The 15,121-nt window shown below is 56.1% G+C and overlaps 1 protein-coding gene across 5 annotated transcripts; it reads left to right on the top strand.

Annotated features, from left to right (window-relative positions):
• The first annotated feature begins 107 nt into the window (after positions 1 to 107).
• ABHD16A (abhydrolase domain containing 16A, phospholipase) lies at positions 108 to 14,071 on the top strand. 5 transcript variants are annotated; one of them, XM_036356347.1, is made up of 20 exons: positions 108 to 312; positions 657 to 813; positions 1,778 to 1,834; positions 2,838 to 2,924; positions 4,772 to 4,857; positions 6,472 to 6,545; positions 6,914 to 7,036; positions 9,190 to 9,304; positions 9,396 to 9,497; positions 10,367 to 10,430; positions 10,817 to 10,866; positions 11,150 to 11,273; positions 11,694 to 11,798; positions 11,991 to 12,054; positions 12,748 to 12,804; positions 12,931 to 12,993; positions 13,143 to 13,219; positions 13,300 to 13,398; positions 13,498 to 13,544; positions 13,736 to 14,071. In XM_036356347.1, exons 1-20 carry the CDS (start codon positions 181 to 183, stop codon positions 13,817 to 13,819), a joined length of 1,767 nt encoding a protein of 588 aa, XP_036212240.1. In that variant the 5' UTR covers positions 108 to 180; the 3' UTR covers positions 13,820 to 14,071. The 5 variants fall into 5 exon arrangements, with proteins under 5 accessions (XP_036212240.1, XP_036212238.1, XP_036212242.1 ...); XM_036356349.1 differs by lacking the exon at positions 657 to 813 and adding an exon at positions 2,553 to 2,619 and having other exon boundaries at positions 110 to 312; XM_036356345.1 differs by lacking the exon at positions 13,498 to 13,544.
• Positions 14,072 to 15,121: the final 1,050 nt, after the last annotated feature.

Below are 15,121 nucleotides of genomic sequence, written 5' to 3' on the forward strand. Positions count from 1 at the left end.
TTCTGACCATCGCCGCCCCCGTAGGTCCCGGCACCGAATCCCTCTCCCGGGGGAAGGCCGCCCGACGGGGCTGGGGGCGGAGCCAGTGCGTGCTGACGTCAGGGGCACGCAGGCCCCGGAGGCCGGGGGGCGGGGCTAGCGGGGAACTGCAGCCGGAGAGCGGCGGCCCGAGCCGGGGCCATGGCGAAGCTGCTGAGCTGCGTCCTCGGCCCCCGGCTCTACAAAATCTATCGCGAAAGGGACTCTGAAAGGGCGCGGTCCGGCGCCCCTGAGACTCCAGCGTCGGTCACTGCCCCCGCTCCCAGCTCCTGGGTGAGTCGCGTCCTCCCCCCGTGGAGACATGGTACGGCCCGCGCCCCTTTGCGGCCTGGCCCCGCAGAAGCGCCCATTATCGGAAATCGGGGGAGCCCGCTTGTCAAGTCAGTTGTGCGCACAGCCTGCGTGGTGCTTCCGGGTTAAAGTGGCGCCTGCGGACTGGCCACCGGGTCGCCGTGTGCCGCCGCTCCCTCCTGCTCCCTGCGCTCCTGCCTCTCCTCCCGCGGCCCCGCCCGGCCGAGAGTTCCCGGCCGGCCCGGTGGACTCCCAAGTCCTGGGCTGACGCTGCGCGGGCTCGGGCGCTGGGTGGCTTTGCCCCAAACTGTCGATTTCTTCCTCAGTGCCCCTGGGTGCCTCCCGGCTCCGTGTTCTCCTCCCTGTGGTACGTTTTGCGTGTCCACAGGACTTGCTCCACAAGCGCCCTGCCGGCTGCGCTCCGCCTCCCGAAGCCTGCTCCGGAGACCCGGGGGCATTGCGCGCATGGACCTGGGCACGGCGGTAGGCTGTGCCCTAAGTTCTCCTCCTCCTTATCTCAAATGATGTTTCCGGTCTCCTGTAACTGCCCACGCCAGCCACATTTCCTTTCGTTGATCAGCCCAGTTATTTCGGATGCCCTTCTTTCCCTCTTAAAGTTGTCATGCTGCCCGTTCCTGTCTTCCCTAACCCCACGCTCCCCATAGGCACACGTCCACAGCCCATTTGAAACTGGGTCTCGAGCCCGGCTGGCGGGGCTCGGTGGTTGAACGGCGACCTATGAGCCAGGAGGTCATGGTTCGATTCCCGGTCAGGGCACTTGCCCGGGTTTCGGGCTGGATCCCCGGTGTGGGGCGTGCAGGCGGCAACCGATCAATGATTCTGCCTCATCATTGATGTTTCTATCTCTCTCTCCCTCTTCCTTCATTTCTGAAATCAATTAAAAAAAGAAAAAGTTAAGCTCTAACCGGTTTGGCTCAGTGGATAGAGCGTCAGCCTGCGGACTGAAGGGTCCCAGGCTCGATTCCGGTCAAGGGCACGTACCTTGGTTGCGCACATCCCCAGTAGGAGGTGTGCAGGAGGCAGCTGATTGATGTTTCTCTCTCATCGATGTTTCTGACTCTCTATCCCTCTCTCTTCCTCTCTGTAAAAGAAATAAAATAAAATATATAGAGAAAAAAAGGAAAAACTTAAAAAAAAACACTGGGTTTCGAAAACCAAGCCAAAATCGTCCAATGCTGCTTTCACTTTTGCTTCTAAGTCCAGCCCCCTGTGTTTGTTCTCATGGTCTGGGGGTCGGGGCAGGGGCGGAGGGGGGCGCGGAATCAGGTTCAGAGCATGGCTGGGAAGGGTCTTTGGGAGCCAGGGGTGTCCTAGGAGGGACAGTTTTGGAGGCTAAAACCAGAGGACACACATTAGGGCTTCCAAAAGGGAAGGGGAAGAACTTGTCAGGGGGCAGGATCCTTAACGTGGGCATCTGTTTTGGCAGGATACGTACTATCAGCCCCGGGCCCTGGAGAAACATGCCGACAGCATCCTGGCACTGGTACGTCTACCCTGGCGCCTGGGACTACTGCCTCTTTTCAGCCCCAATGGCCCTCCTGACCTTTCTCCTCCCCGGCCTCAGAGAGGAGTGCCCCTGGGGTGGGGCCTGCTCCAGGCTCATAGCTTACCCCTCCAACACACACAGACACACTATCAAGGGCATGCTTTCTTGGCACTCCCTTTGACTGTGCCCACTTTCTCTGGGGCCAGCCTGAGCTATGAGGAAAATGTGTTTACTCTTGGAACCATCTGCAGGTGCTGAGTCCTGCAGTCCCCAGTGACCTGTCCTCCTGGCAACTAACCTCTTTGGCTGCAGGGACAGCTGTTCTCTCTGGCAGGGTTCCTATGGTGATGTTTGTGCATCTCTTGGGGACCAGGCTGTCCTGAGCAGGAATGGATGAAAAGACTTGATTAACTTGAGTGGAGAGAAAGCCTGGCCTCTAGATGTGAAGGATTATGTCTAGAGATGATAACAGGAAGAGAGTAGAACTTGTACTTACTTTTACCGGCCTGTTATGCTCTGACACATTGCCCTCAACAAATATTGAGCACCTACTGTGTGCATGATGTCATGCACAGGATAGGTACGTCACATAATATCCCTCAGGTTATCCACTTTGCTCAGAGCCTAGGCCTGGAAACGGCAGGGGAGTGTGTGTGTGTGTGTGTGTGTGTGTGTATGTGTGTATTGATTGCTTGTCCCTGTCTCTCTGCTGCAGGCTTCAGTCTTCTGGTCCATCTCTTATTACTCCTCTCCCTTCGCCTTCTTCTACTTATACAGGAAAGGTCAGTGTGGTTTCAAAGGTGGTGGGACAGGAAACGGGCAGGTGGTTGGCAGATGAGCCGACCCCCTTAAGAAGAAAGGGGACCTGCAAGGATGGCTTCGCTCCCGTCTTCTCTCGGCTGTCCCAGTGAGGGAGTGTGGGCTGGAGGTTGGGGGGAACTGGGAAGAGCATCTGCGGGGCGGTGGGAAAGCTTCTCACATGGTTTCTCTTCCCTCCCAGGTTACCTGAGTCTGTCCAAAGTGGTCCCGTTCTCTCACTATGCTGGGACGTTGCTGCTACTGCTGGCAGGTGTGGCCTGCCTCCGAGGTAGGTGGAGAAAGAGCCTGGTTGGTATCCGTTCATCATTGGTAAATGTTTATACAGCAGCTCCTGCAGGTTTGTGTTGGGCCCTGAGGGAGAATAATTGAGAATGGTCAAGGCGTGATCTTTTCCTTAAAGGGCTTGAGTCCTAAATATGAAAAAATCATTATGAGAAAAGTTTGCTATTAGCTAGAAAAGATGCATATACCCTACAACAACTCCACATATACTCATACCTATGTTTGTAATAATGCTAAACTGAAAACAACTCCACAGCCACAAATAGTAGGGTGGGTAGATGCATTAGGGAGTATAGTCCTAGAGCGACAAACTAAAGCAATGCAAATGAGCAGACTCAGCTACACTCAGCAATGCAGCTGAGGTAATGCATGTAATGCTGAAGGAAAGAAGCTGACTGCCAAATGATTTATGCAGTATGATTCCATTTATGTCAAGTTCAAAAGGGAAGTGTATGTAAGTGGAAAACCATGGGCATTGTTATCTTGTTTTTCATTGTTATCTTTTAAATATATATATATATATTTTAATGTATTTTTTTTTTATTGATTTCAGAAGGGACAGGGAGAGAGAGATAGAAACATCAATGATGAGAGAGAATCATTGATCGGCTGCCTGCTGCACACCCCCTACTGGGGATTAAGCCGGCAATCCCGGCATGTGTCTTAGACTGGAATAGAACCTGGGCCTCTTCCCGGTCCTGTGCTCCTCTTTCCCCGAAGTAACCACTGTCGTTGGGTGTGGTTTTTTTCCTGCATTTTTTTATCCTCACTGAGAGTATGTTTTTATTGATACGAGAGAGAGGAAGGGGAGAGAAACACTGATTTGTAGGTTCCACTTATTTCTGCATCATTGGTTGGTTCTTGAATGTGCCCTGACCGGGACCCTACAGCCTGGGTGTGTCGTGACGGTGCTCTGTCCAGCTCAGTGCCCAGCCAGGGCTGCACTGACATTTCTGTCCTGCAGCTTGCTTCGCTCTCAGCATTGCTGGGTGCTACCTCTGATGACACATCGCATTCTAGTTCATTCTAGTTTTCTTTTTTTTGTAGCACTTATCCTTCTCTGAAATTTTCTTGACTGTTTTTTGTCTTTCTCCAGCCCCACTCCGCCCCCAACTAAAGTGGCAGCTCTCTGAGGCCCGGGCCTTTGCATCTCATTTACTACTGTCTTCCCCATGTCAGAGCAAGGCCTGGCACCTGGCACCTGTTCATTGGAAGGACAGGTGTCAGGTTTTGAGGCTCCTTGACAGTGAAGGGAGAGCGGATGCGATCACTGCGGGGCCGGCTGAAGAGCAGAGGGAACTCAGCATTGAGAATGGCTCTTGGTTCAGAGAGGGAGGTAGCATGGCAACCAGGGAGGAGCAGTCCAGGAATTGGAAGGAGGCAAGAATGGAGGAGGGCCAGGGAGAGGCTGAGACCCAGGTGAGGGGCTGGAGGCTGGAGGAAGGGGACTTGGGCCCAGTGAGGAAGTAATTGTGGGGCAGGAGCCGTGAGGCAGATGGCAGGGAGCGAGACTGTGCAGAAAGCGAGCGGCAGGCGTTGCCGAAGGACGGCAGTGGGAGAGGAACCCCCGTGTTAGCGGGGCCGAGATTGAGGGCGCGTGGCCTCTTCAGGCTGGGAGAATGCGCACTCAGGTGGGCGGTCAGCAGTCTGGGAAGACACAAACTGAGGGCCGAGGGGGACGTGCTGCGGCCAGTGCTGGCTGTGCAGGGGGATCGGCTCGCCCTCCGTTTCTCCAGATCTGGGACCCTTTCCTCTCATTTCTCCTCCGGGCCTTCTGCTTGCCAGTCTCCTGTTCTCTTCCTGAAACCTGCTCATCTTGCTTCCCTCCACCAGGCGTCGGCCGCTGGACCAACCCCCAGTACCGGCAGTTCATCACCATCCTGGAGGCCACACATAGGAACCAGTCTGCGGAGAACAAGGTGAGAGAGTCCAGGGCGGGTGCCAAGCAGGTGCCGCTTCTGCCAGGGGGAGGGTGTGCCCGCTGCCCAGGGACCTGTCACTTCTCCTTTCTGCACGTGAACTGTCCGCCATGAACTTTTCCTTCCTCCCCTTCTAATGGAGTATTCTGCCAGAACAGTCTCCTGCCCTCCCCTCCCCCCTCCCCCTGCAAGAATTGCCTAGATGTAGAAACATTGGCGGGGTTTCTGTCCCAGAGCCCAGGTCAGTATGTGTTCTGTTGCTGCGTGCATTGACCTCCGTGCTAGTTTTGTTCGGGGATGGGACAGATGGACAGGGATGTCCGCTCTTGTGCCCGGGCACAGCGTGGCGCCAGGAGGGGCAGCCGGGGCACAGGGTCCGGGAGCGTGCCCGCCAGCCAGGCTGGAGTGTGATTACCCTTGAGAAGGGCCAGGACCCTGTGAAGCTCTTTCCTGCTACAGGGCTTTCTGGGGCCAAAGGCCGTGGCACTGCCATTGCTGCATACCACAATTTGCCGTGCCCTGCAGTCATGTGACTGGCATGTGCGCTTTCTAATCCTCACAAGCACCGCGTGAGGGGCCTCACCACCCTCACTCACCCATCGGAGGCAACAGGCAGAGGACGGTGACCCTGGCCGAGCCCGAGCTGAGGAGTGGCTGGGTCTGAATTCGAGTCCAGTCTGAGCAAAGCCTGCCTGGACTGTGCTTTTCTTCATTTTGTTTTGTTTTGCTCTTTATATATATTTTTAAAAATATATTTTATTGATTTTTTACAGAGAGGTAGAGAGAGGGATAGAGAGTTAGAAACATCGATGAGACAGAAACATCGATCAGCTGCCTCCTGCACACCCTGCACTGGGGATGTGCCCGCAACCCAGGTACATGCCCTTGACCGGAATTGAACCTGGAGCCCTTGAGTCTGCAGGCCGACGCTCCATCCACTGAGCCCAACCGGCTAGGGCTGCTCTTTATATTTTTGTACAAAATTTCTGTTGCTCTCTCTGACTCAAGTTACTTTTGAAGATGTCAAAAATTTCTCTGACAGAAAATAAGAAACAACTCTCAACATAAAGTAGAGCGCTGGGATCTGGGGTGGGGAGGGACACGCTCCGCTCCCCAAACAGCAGTGGCCCACCCGCCGCCTGCAGGCGGGAGGGGGGGGAGGTGGCCCTGAGGGGGCAGGCAGAGGGCTTCCTTCAGGAGGCGCCCTCTCCCCTCTCGGAGGGGCCACTCTGGACATGACTTCCCTCCTCCCCTCTCACCCAAGCTTGGGGCAGCCAGTCCGATCTACTGGGGATTTCTGAGCCTCCAGACAGCAGAGGTGCAGGACCCAGGTGGGGAAGGGAGCAGGACTGGCCACAGCGCCCCTCCCTCAGAAACGCCCGCACCTGCAGCCGCCCTCCTGGGGCCCAGCGGCCTTGGGTGCTGGTGAAGCGCAGCTGGAAGCGGGCAGAGGCGGGCTGGTTCCCAACAGGACACCCTCGCTGGATTGTCCGGCGTCTGAGCCAGGAGGGTCGGCTGCCCGAGGCCAGGCCCCAGGATGACGAGGGTGGGAGGTGGGCCTCCCTCCGCTTCCCAAGCCCCTCGGAGGCCCAGCTCCTTCTCCCCACCCCACAGAGGCAGCTGGCCAGCTACAACTTTGACTTCAGGAGCTGGCCGGTGGACTTCCACTGGGAGGAGCCCAGCAGCCGGTGAGCCGCGACTCTTCCCTCCGTCCCTGCTCGCCCCTCCCTCCCTGCGGCCAAGGCCTGCCTCCAGCACCCTCTCCTTAGACCAGCCGTGGCAAACTACGGGCACCCGTTTGAAATGAATAAAACTAAAAAAAAAAAAGACCGTACCCTTTTATGAAATGATGTTTACTTTGAATTTATGTTAGTTCACACAAACACTCCATCCATGCTTTTGTTCCGGCCCTCCGGTCCAGTTTAAGAACCCATTGTGGCCCTCGAGTCAAAAAGTTTGCCCACCCCTGCCTTAGACCCACCATCCCTCGGACCTCAGACACCCACCCGCCTTGCTGCTCCTGACCCCACCCTCCCCTCATCTTTCCATTCCTCAGGAAGGAGTCCCGAGGAGGCCCTTCCCGCCGGGGTGTGGCCCTGCTCCGCCCAGAGCCCCTGCACCGGGGGACAGCAGACACCCTCCTCAACCGCGCCAAGAAGCTGCCTTGTCAGATCACCAGGTGGGAAGCAGCAGGGAGGAGAGGCCCACAGGGTGGGAGGGTGGAAGGGGTGGGGGGGATAAAGTGGGGGGGCAGGGCTCTGGAACTGGGTGCTCCATTGTAAGACAGCTGTCATCCGCTGCGTGCTTCATACTACTTGTGGCAAAGTCATGTTTATCCATGTGCACGTGTGAAGGAAAGGGCTCCTGGCGGTGAGGGAGAGCTGGGGGAGTAACACTGTTCTGTCTGACATGAAAGCTCTTTTTGGGTGTTTTTGGTTAATCCTCACCCGAGGATATTTTTTTCATTGATTTTTAGAGAGGGTGGGTAGGTGGAAGTGGAGAGAGAGAGAGACATCATATTTTGCTTCCCCCACACACACACCTACCAACTGTGGTCGGGGATTGAACTGCAACCCAGGTACGTGCCCTTAACCAGCAATTGAACCTGTGATTCTTGGGTGCATGGACCAATGCTCTAACCACTGAGCAACATTGGCCAGGGCCACGATAGCTCTTTTGATGAGACCTAGAGGGAGGCGGGGAGGGGACACAGAGCCCTGGCTGTGTCCTGGCTCCTGGCAGTCCACCTGAGCAAGCTAGTTTGTGCACCGTGCGCAGGCTGGTGACAGCACGTAGTATGGCGTTTGTGAAGGGCATCGAGCCTGCGGGGGACTTGAGAGCATGAGGTAGAGCCCAAGGAAATGGTAGCCGTGGGCACTGATGATGCTGGAGTAACAGTGGAGCTCCTGGTGGTAGCCAGAGGCACGTTCCAGGCCAGGGAGGGTGGCTGGTGCTGACAGTGCTGACTGTCAGAGGGGCCAGCAAAGTTGGGGTTCTCAGGGGGTTGCTGGAAGCGGTCATGCAGTGTTGCTCGGGGACAAACCCTACTCGGGGGTGAACTGGAAGTGGTTAATTGTCCTTGTCAGCAGCAGCACCTGCTACATCTTACATGTCTAGATTAGCACATTTGTTCAGGAAAAGTTCATTACGCCCTACTGTGCGCCAGGCTCTGGCGCCTCCTACGGGCAGATATCAGGCATATCAAAGTGAGCAAAACAGCCCTCGCCGGTTTGGCTCAGTGGATAGACTGTTGGCCTGTGGACTGAAGGGTCCCAGGTTCGATTCCTGTCAAGGGCACATGCCTGGATTGCGGTCTCGATCCTCAGTAGAAGGCAGCCAATCATTGATTCTCTCTCATCATTGATGTTTCTATCTGTCTCCCTCCTCCTTCCCCTCTGAAATCAATAAATAATAATAATTTTTTGCCGAAACCGGTTTGGCTCAGTGGATAGAGCGTCGGCCTGTGGACTGAAAGGTCCCAGGTTCGATTCCGGTCAAGGGCATGTACCTGGGTTGCGGGCATATCCCCAGTGGGGGATGTGCAGGAGGCAGCTGATCGATGTTTCTCTCTCATCGATGTTTCTAACTTTCTATCTCTCTCCCTTCCTCTCTGTAAAAAATCAATAAAATATATTTAAAAAAAAATAATAATAATAATAATTTTTTTAAAAAGTGAGCAAAACAGCCAGGTCCCTGCCGCGAAGGAGTTGCAGTCTATTTGGTGTCTTTCAAACTACCCATCTTGACCCATTAGTGACTCTTGAAATTAATTTAGTGAATCACCGTCATTTTTTTTCCAAGTATTATTTATTTTGGGACTTTTATTAAGTTGCATTTATACATGAACAGATTCATCTTTGAAAACTTTGCTTTTACTTATCACATATATAAAGTATTATGTATGATCTCATAAAACTTTCAGAATTGTATATACTGGGCTACAATACAAAATGTGTATTTTACAAAGGTTGCAGTAAAAAAAGTTTGAAAAACACCAGCCTTGTACATATATTTCTTTTTTTTTTTTTTAATATATTTTATTGATTCTTTACAGAGAGGAAGGGAGAGAGATAGAGAGTTAGAAACATCGATGAGAGAGAAACATCAATCAGCTGCCTCCTGCACATCTCCTACTGGGGATGTGCCCGCAACCCAGGTACATGCCCTTGACCGGAATCGAACCCGGGACCTTTCAGTCCGCAGGCCGACGCTCTATCCACTGAGCCAAACTGGTTTCGGCATATATTTCATTAAGTCCCGAAAGAGGCCAATGAAGCTGTTTGTGTTCGGTCTGGGACAGGCCTGGGCCCCCTTAACTCCATGCTCCCACAGCTACCTGGTGGCCCACACCCTGGGGCGCCGGATGCTGTACCCCGGCTCCGTGTACCTGCTCCAGAAGGCCCTCATGCCTGTGCTCCTGCAGGGCCAGGCCCGGCTGGTGGAAGAGGTGAGCCCCCTGCCCCTGCCCCTCCCCCCACAGCTCTCTCCCCTGAAGGAGGTGGCCTCCTGCCCTTAACTTGGCCTTGCATCTCACTCAGTGTGATGGGCGCCGGGCAAAGCTGCTGGCCTGTGATGGCAACGAGATTGACACCATGTTCGTGGACCGGCGGGGGACAGCTGAGCCCCAGGGACAGAAGCTGGTGAGAGGGAGCAGGGGTAGGGGCCGGAGCTAGAGTGTGGGGAGGGCAGTGAGGTTCTGGGGGTCTCAGGAAGCGCACCTGTGGGTACCCCACCTCCAGCTCCACCTAAAGACCTGCTGGTGCAGGAAGCCCACCACAGGAAATAGATGAAGTGGAGCTGACATTCAAAGACCAAAAGTCGTCATTGTAATTGTCCCCGAGAAGAAAGCACTTACCACGTGCAACACCTGCACTCAGTCCCCACAACCCGGGAGGAGGTCGTTTATATTGGCCCCTACAGGTGGCACAGAGAGCTTCCGGGTCACAGTTCGCTGGTGGGAGCGCCGGCATGTGCACCAGGCTCCAGAGCCCCTGCTCCACGGAGCAGCCCTGGAAACAGCACCGTGCCAGCGGGCGGGGAGCAGCTCCCGTCCCAGCTCTGCCCGCGGCAGGAGCCCACGGAAACCCCATCCCATCGTTGAGGCTTTGGCCTGGGGCACCTTGCAATTAGTGTGTGGGGGTGTAGACTTGAGCTCAGAGGGGGAGAGGAATAGCCATTGCCATGCCACACAAAAGACAGAAAAAATAGACCCCAAACCTGGAAATGAAAAACCCCAGCTCCCATCCCCGAGAGACCCCGCCTGTGTCTCCAAGCACAGATGGGCGCTGTGAGGGGCAGCTGAGCGGGGCAGCTAGAACGTTCTTCCTGGATGTTTGCTCCTTGCCTCTCAGCTCCGGGACCTTGTGAAACCGTTGTTTCTATTCCCCGTGGAGAGAACAGGAATGCGCCTCCCTCTTCCCTGCGAAGCTCCCGCAGCTGCCCTCCCTGCCACATGGGTTCCTCAGCCCCTTTGGCCCTTTCCCAGCCTCCTTCCTGCCTCCTTCCGCAGGTGATCTGCTGCGAGGGGAATGCGGGCTTCTACGAGGTGGGCTGCGTCTCCACACCTCTGGAAGGTAGGCCCAGGGCTCAGCCCTCTTGTCTCTGCCCCTTGGAATGGAACATCCCAATCTTCCACATGGACGTGATCTCCCCTGGCCTGACCACTTTCTGTGGGTAAAGTCTGAAACCTTCACTGTGGGGAAAGTCCTCCCCCCATTTGCTTTGCGCATCATATGTCCCTGCCCTGGGCTGTGTCCCTCACCTTTATCCCTCCTCACGATCACACATCTCCCTCTGCCGCCTCGGAACCTTTGGTGGGTGTTGTCTCCCCATCCTGGGAAGGCTCAGTGTTATTTGCCCCTGGTGGGTGTGGTTAGCGCTCTGGCGCCCTACTGCTGGGGTGGGCGGGGAGCTGGGGTGCAGGCCAGAGGCCTCAGCCCCTCCCCACCTTGTGTTGCAGCTGGGTATTCAGTCCTGGGCTGGAACCATCCAGGCTTTGCTGGGAGTACGGTGAGACCCTCTGCATATTTCTGTGGGGCTCCCACTCACCTGTGACCTGGGTGCCAAGGGCAGGGAGCTGCAGGCATGGGGATCCCCTCACAGGGGGGTTGCAGGAGGGAAGGCAGTGGACAGAGGGTGGATCTCTGTCCACGCTGGTTTCTGGGGAGAGCCCCCCCTTTTATTCCTCTGTTGCAGAGTAGCTGCAGGGAGGGTCCACCCTGGGAGGGTGTGGGCGGCAGGCCGGCTGGCCGGTGGTGCTGACGCACTCCTGCCTTTGCCCGTCCTCCTGCAGGGGGTGCCGTTCCCACAGAACGAGGCCAACGCCATGGACGTGGTGGTCCAGTTTGCTGTCCACCGCCTGGGCTTCCAGCCCCAGGACATCATCCTCTATGCCTGGTCCATCGGCGGCTTCACTGGTACCAGCCTCCCTCCTCCCCACACTGCACGCTCATTCAGCTCCCCCTCCCCCAAGGGGAGTGGCCCGGAGTGGGGTGGAGGCTTAAGGAAGGAGAGGGTCTCGGGCTGGTCTGGAGGAAGGTATCCTGTGCACATACACTTCACATTCCTTCCACACTGACACCCAGTGTTCACAAGTAGACCTGGGGCTTGGGCTGGGAAGATCAGGGAGGCGAAGCTTCCTGTGGGTTGTCTCCAGTGCACTGTCATCGTCTCGCTCCATCCTCCAGGCAGTGCCCACGAGTAACATGAGGGCCAGGAGAGCCCTGGGGCTAACCTAGGAGGGAGGGTGGGGTCAGCCTACATGGTCAGTGGGAGGAGGCTGGGGTGGTGGGCGGGAGTCCCTCAGTCCTTGCCCTTCTTCCCGGTCCTGGTACCAGCCACGTGGGCAGCCATGTCCTACCCAGACATTAGTGCCGTGATCCTGGATGCCTCCTTTGATGACCTGGTGCCCTTGGCCTTAAAAGTCATGCCAGACAGCTGCAGTGAGTACAGCCGCAGGCCTGCCTTTCAGGGGGTGGGCTGCCCTGGCGCTGTGAGCTGGCGATGGTTCGCGTTTCCACGGCGGGGAGTAGGTGGCCCATTGCTGAGAAGCAGACTCCCCCATGAATAGCGAAGATCTTTGTGTTGGGCAAGGGCTTTGTCTCTGCTCTCCCTTCACTTTCGTCCCACTCTAGGGGGCCTGGTGACCAGGACCGTGAGGCAGCACCTCAATCTAAACAACGCAGAGCAGCTGTGCAGGTAACACCTGCCCCCTGAGCCCCTCACAGCTCTGCTGGGGTGCAACCGCTGAAGTTAGTACTAAAGTGCAACTTGGCAAGTGACCACCGCCCCAAATCCCTTGAGTGACCCTGCCCCCACCCTAGATGGCCTAACCCAGGTCCCTGGGACCCTCCACCTTCTTCTTCTTCTTTAAACTGATTTCAGACAGGAAGGGAGAGGGAGACATAGAAACATCAATGGTGAGAGAGAATCATCGATCAGCTGCCTCCTGCACGCCCCACCACCTGGGCATGTGCCCTGATGGGAAGTGAACCAAGACCTGGTTCATAGGTCGACGCAGGCCCTTAAATATTCTGACTCATCCCTGGGTGAGGGTCTAGCCCAGGGGTGGGCAAGCTTTTTGACTCGAGGGCCACAATGGGTTCTTAAACTGGACCGGAGGGCCGGAACAAAAGCATGGATGGAGTGTTTGTGTGAACTAATATAAATTCAAAGCAAACATCATTACATAAAAGGGCACGGTCTTTTTTTTTTTTAGTTTTATTCATTTCATACGGGCCGGATCCGGCCCGCGGGCCGTAGTTTGCCCATGGCTGGTCTAGCCCATGGGCCCTGCTGAGCAGGGGCTAGGAATACAGCCAGTACAGGATGAGGTGGCCAGCTGCCACCTGCCTCCCTGAGCTCTCCCGCCCACTGCTCTGTCCCCTGCAGGTACCAGGGCCCTGTGCTGCTGATCCGAAGAACCAAGGATGAGATCATCACCACCACGTGAGTCCTGGGAACCTCTACCTCCTGGGTCCCAGAGAGCCAGACAGTTGCCCTGCTCACCTCTGCCCACTAGAAACCCAGGTATCCAAACCCTCCCTCCCCTCCAGTGTACGTTCTCACCTCCAGGGCTCCTGAGGACATCATGTCCAACCGAGGCAACGACCTCCTGCTGAAGCTCCTGCAGCATCGGTGAGAGCCAGGGTGTGTGTGTACGTACCTGTACATGTGTGCACATATGTGTACAGGTGTGTACACCAGCACCAGGAGGAAGGGAAGAAGGCTCAGGGATGAGGAGTGAAGCGAATGGGTCTAACTCCCATCTGGCATTGCCCCTGCAGATATCCCCATGTGATGGCAGAAGAGGGTCTTCAAGTGGTGAGGCAGTGGCTGGAGGCTTCCTCGCAGCTGGAGGAAGGTGAAAAGGGATCTGGGGAGGCTCTGGGTGGGGCTGGCAAAGCCAGGTGCTGACGGGCCCTCATGTCTCTCCCTGACTAGCCTCGATTTACAGCCGATGGGAGGTAGAGGAAGACTGGTGTCTGTCTGTCCTCCGCTCCTACCAGGCGGAACACGGGCCAGACTTCCCCTGGAGTGTGGGTAAGGCGGTCCTGGGGCAGGAGAGGGGGTTGGGAAGAGCCCGGGAAGGGGGTAAATGCCCAGATGCGTGGGCCATGTTTGAGCGCCTCCTCTCTGCAGGGGAGGACATGAGTGCACGTGAAAGGCAGCAGCTGGCTTTGTTTCTGGTGAGCTAAGGGGAGGGAAGCAAGATGGGGGTGCCTGAGTGGCCAGGGGCATATGTGGGGCTTGGGGACAGTTGGAAGTGAAAGCTTTTATAGAGTGGGTAGTGGGTTTGGAGGTAGAGGGTGGGGAGATGTCTGGTGGCTGCCACTCACTGCAGTGCTGTGCACCCCACTTGTCCCGCCTCTTCCCTTAGGCCCAGAAACATCTGCACAACTTCGAAGCCACACATTGCACCCCGCTCCCGGTCCAGCACTTCCAGATGCCCTGGCACCTCTAGGGACCAGCCCTCTAAAGTCAGCACTGGGCCTCATGCTGAAGGACTGGGGTGGGAGGAGACCTGACGACGGGCCCTCGTATTTGTGATTGTGTGTTCATGTTGCTGTTTAGTTTGTGGAGCGTGGAGTCCACCCCCTTTTCACTGTTCCTCTTGCATGGGTCCTTCATCCATCCTGCAGTACCTAACCTCCTGGCACACCTGCTTTAAATGAATGGATTTTTCCTAATAATTAATAAAAAGGTATTTTTTCTACTGGCTGGCTAACTGTGTGACTGCCCAAGTACCCAGGGACAAGGTGCTGAAGCCTTGAGGGCTGGGCTTTGGGAAATCCCAGCCCATCCAGCCAGTTCAACCCTCTCCACCTCAGCTGCTCCTCAGGCAACAGGCCCCCAAGCCTCACCCTTCCCTGGTGTGCCTACAGTTCTCACCACTGCAGCCTCTGCCCTGACAGTCCCCCTGCCTACACCCACCCCAGGAGCCCAGGTGGCCTATTGCTTCAACTCACAAGCTTTGTTTACAAGAAGTGCTCTCCAGTGCCTGATTTTACCTACTCAGCTCGTATACCAATTTCCAGGTCCAACTGGCATGATTTCACCATAGTATCCCGTTTTCCTTGCTCAGCTCTTGCTACTTCCATGGGGAGTGAGGAACAGTCTGCTCGCCCTGTCTTATGCGGCAAATCCTGCACCCCCTCCTCACCATGCCCTCATGCCTCTCTCCTCACACCCTCCGCAAGTTAACAAACAGGGCCTGCCAGGGGCTGGGTGCCCAGGACTCATGTCCTCCCAGAACCACACTTTTTGGGCAGCTGTCAGAACATTCTTAGGTCGAACCTGAGGAAATCCGTTCCCTGTAGCTTCTCTCCTACTACCAGTCTTTGGACCTCGTGGAACAGAACGAGTCCCTCTCACCCATCAGCCCTCTTTCCCAGATGAGACACCCCTAGACCACCCTGGGCGCACTGTTTGAACAAGATACGTGGGTGACAGTGTTCTCATGTCCTCCACAGCCTCTTGCTAATTGCAGTGTCTCCAGCCGCGTGCATGAAGCCCCGGGCAGAGGGGTCTGCTCCCGCCAGCTCAGCAGCGTGGCACTCTGCGCCTCCTGGAGGCGTCATCTGAGACTTAGGTGACTGCGCCTGATATTTGGGGTTAAAAGAGGGGAGGTGGCCACAGCTCCAAAATGTTCCACCTTTAGCAAATATGGGAGAGCTGAGAGTGGCACCCTTTCCTCCGTCTGTCCCAGGGCCAAACGGGGTGGGGAGTGCGAGCAGGAAGCCGTGGGACCTGGTACCAGAGCCTG

This window comes from Myotis myotis, unplaced genomic scaffold (genome assembly GCF_014108235.1).
Source record: "Myotis myotis isolate mMyoMyo1 unplaced genomic scaffold, mMyoMyo1.p scaffold_m19_p_26, whole genome shotgun sequence".
Classification (NCBI taxonomy): Eukaryota; Metazoa; Chordata; class Mammalia; order Chiroptera; family Vespertilionidae; genus Myotis; species Myotis myotis.

Bases quoted from the DNA above. Each gene is read 5' to 3' on its own strand.
- ABHD16A (XM_036356345.1), top strand. From the start codon at position 181: ATGGCGAAGCTGCTGAGCTGCGTCCTCGGCCCCCGGCTCTACAAAATC. The intron at 4,858-6,471 runs GTGAGAGAGTCC...CCCACCCCACAG, and splicing joins ACCAGTCTGCGGAGAACAAG to AGGCAGCTGGCCAGCTACAA. The intron at 13,399-13,735 runs GTAAGGCGGTCC...CTCTTCCCTTAG, and splicing joins AGACTTCCCCTGGAGTGTGG to GCCCAGAAACATCTGCACAA.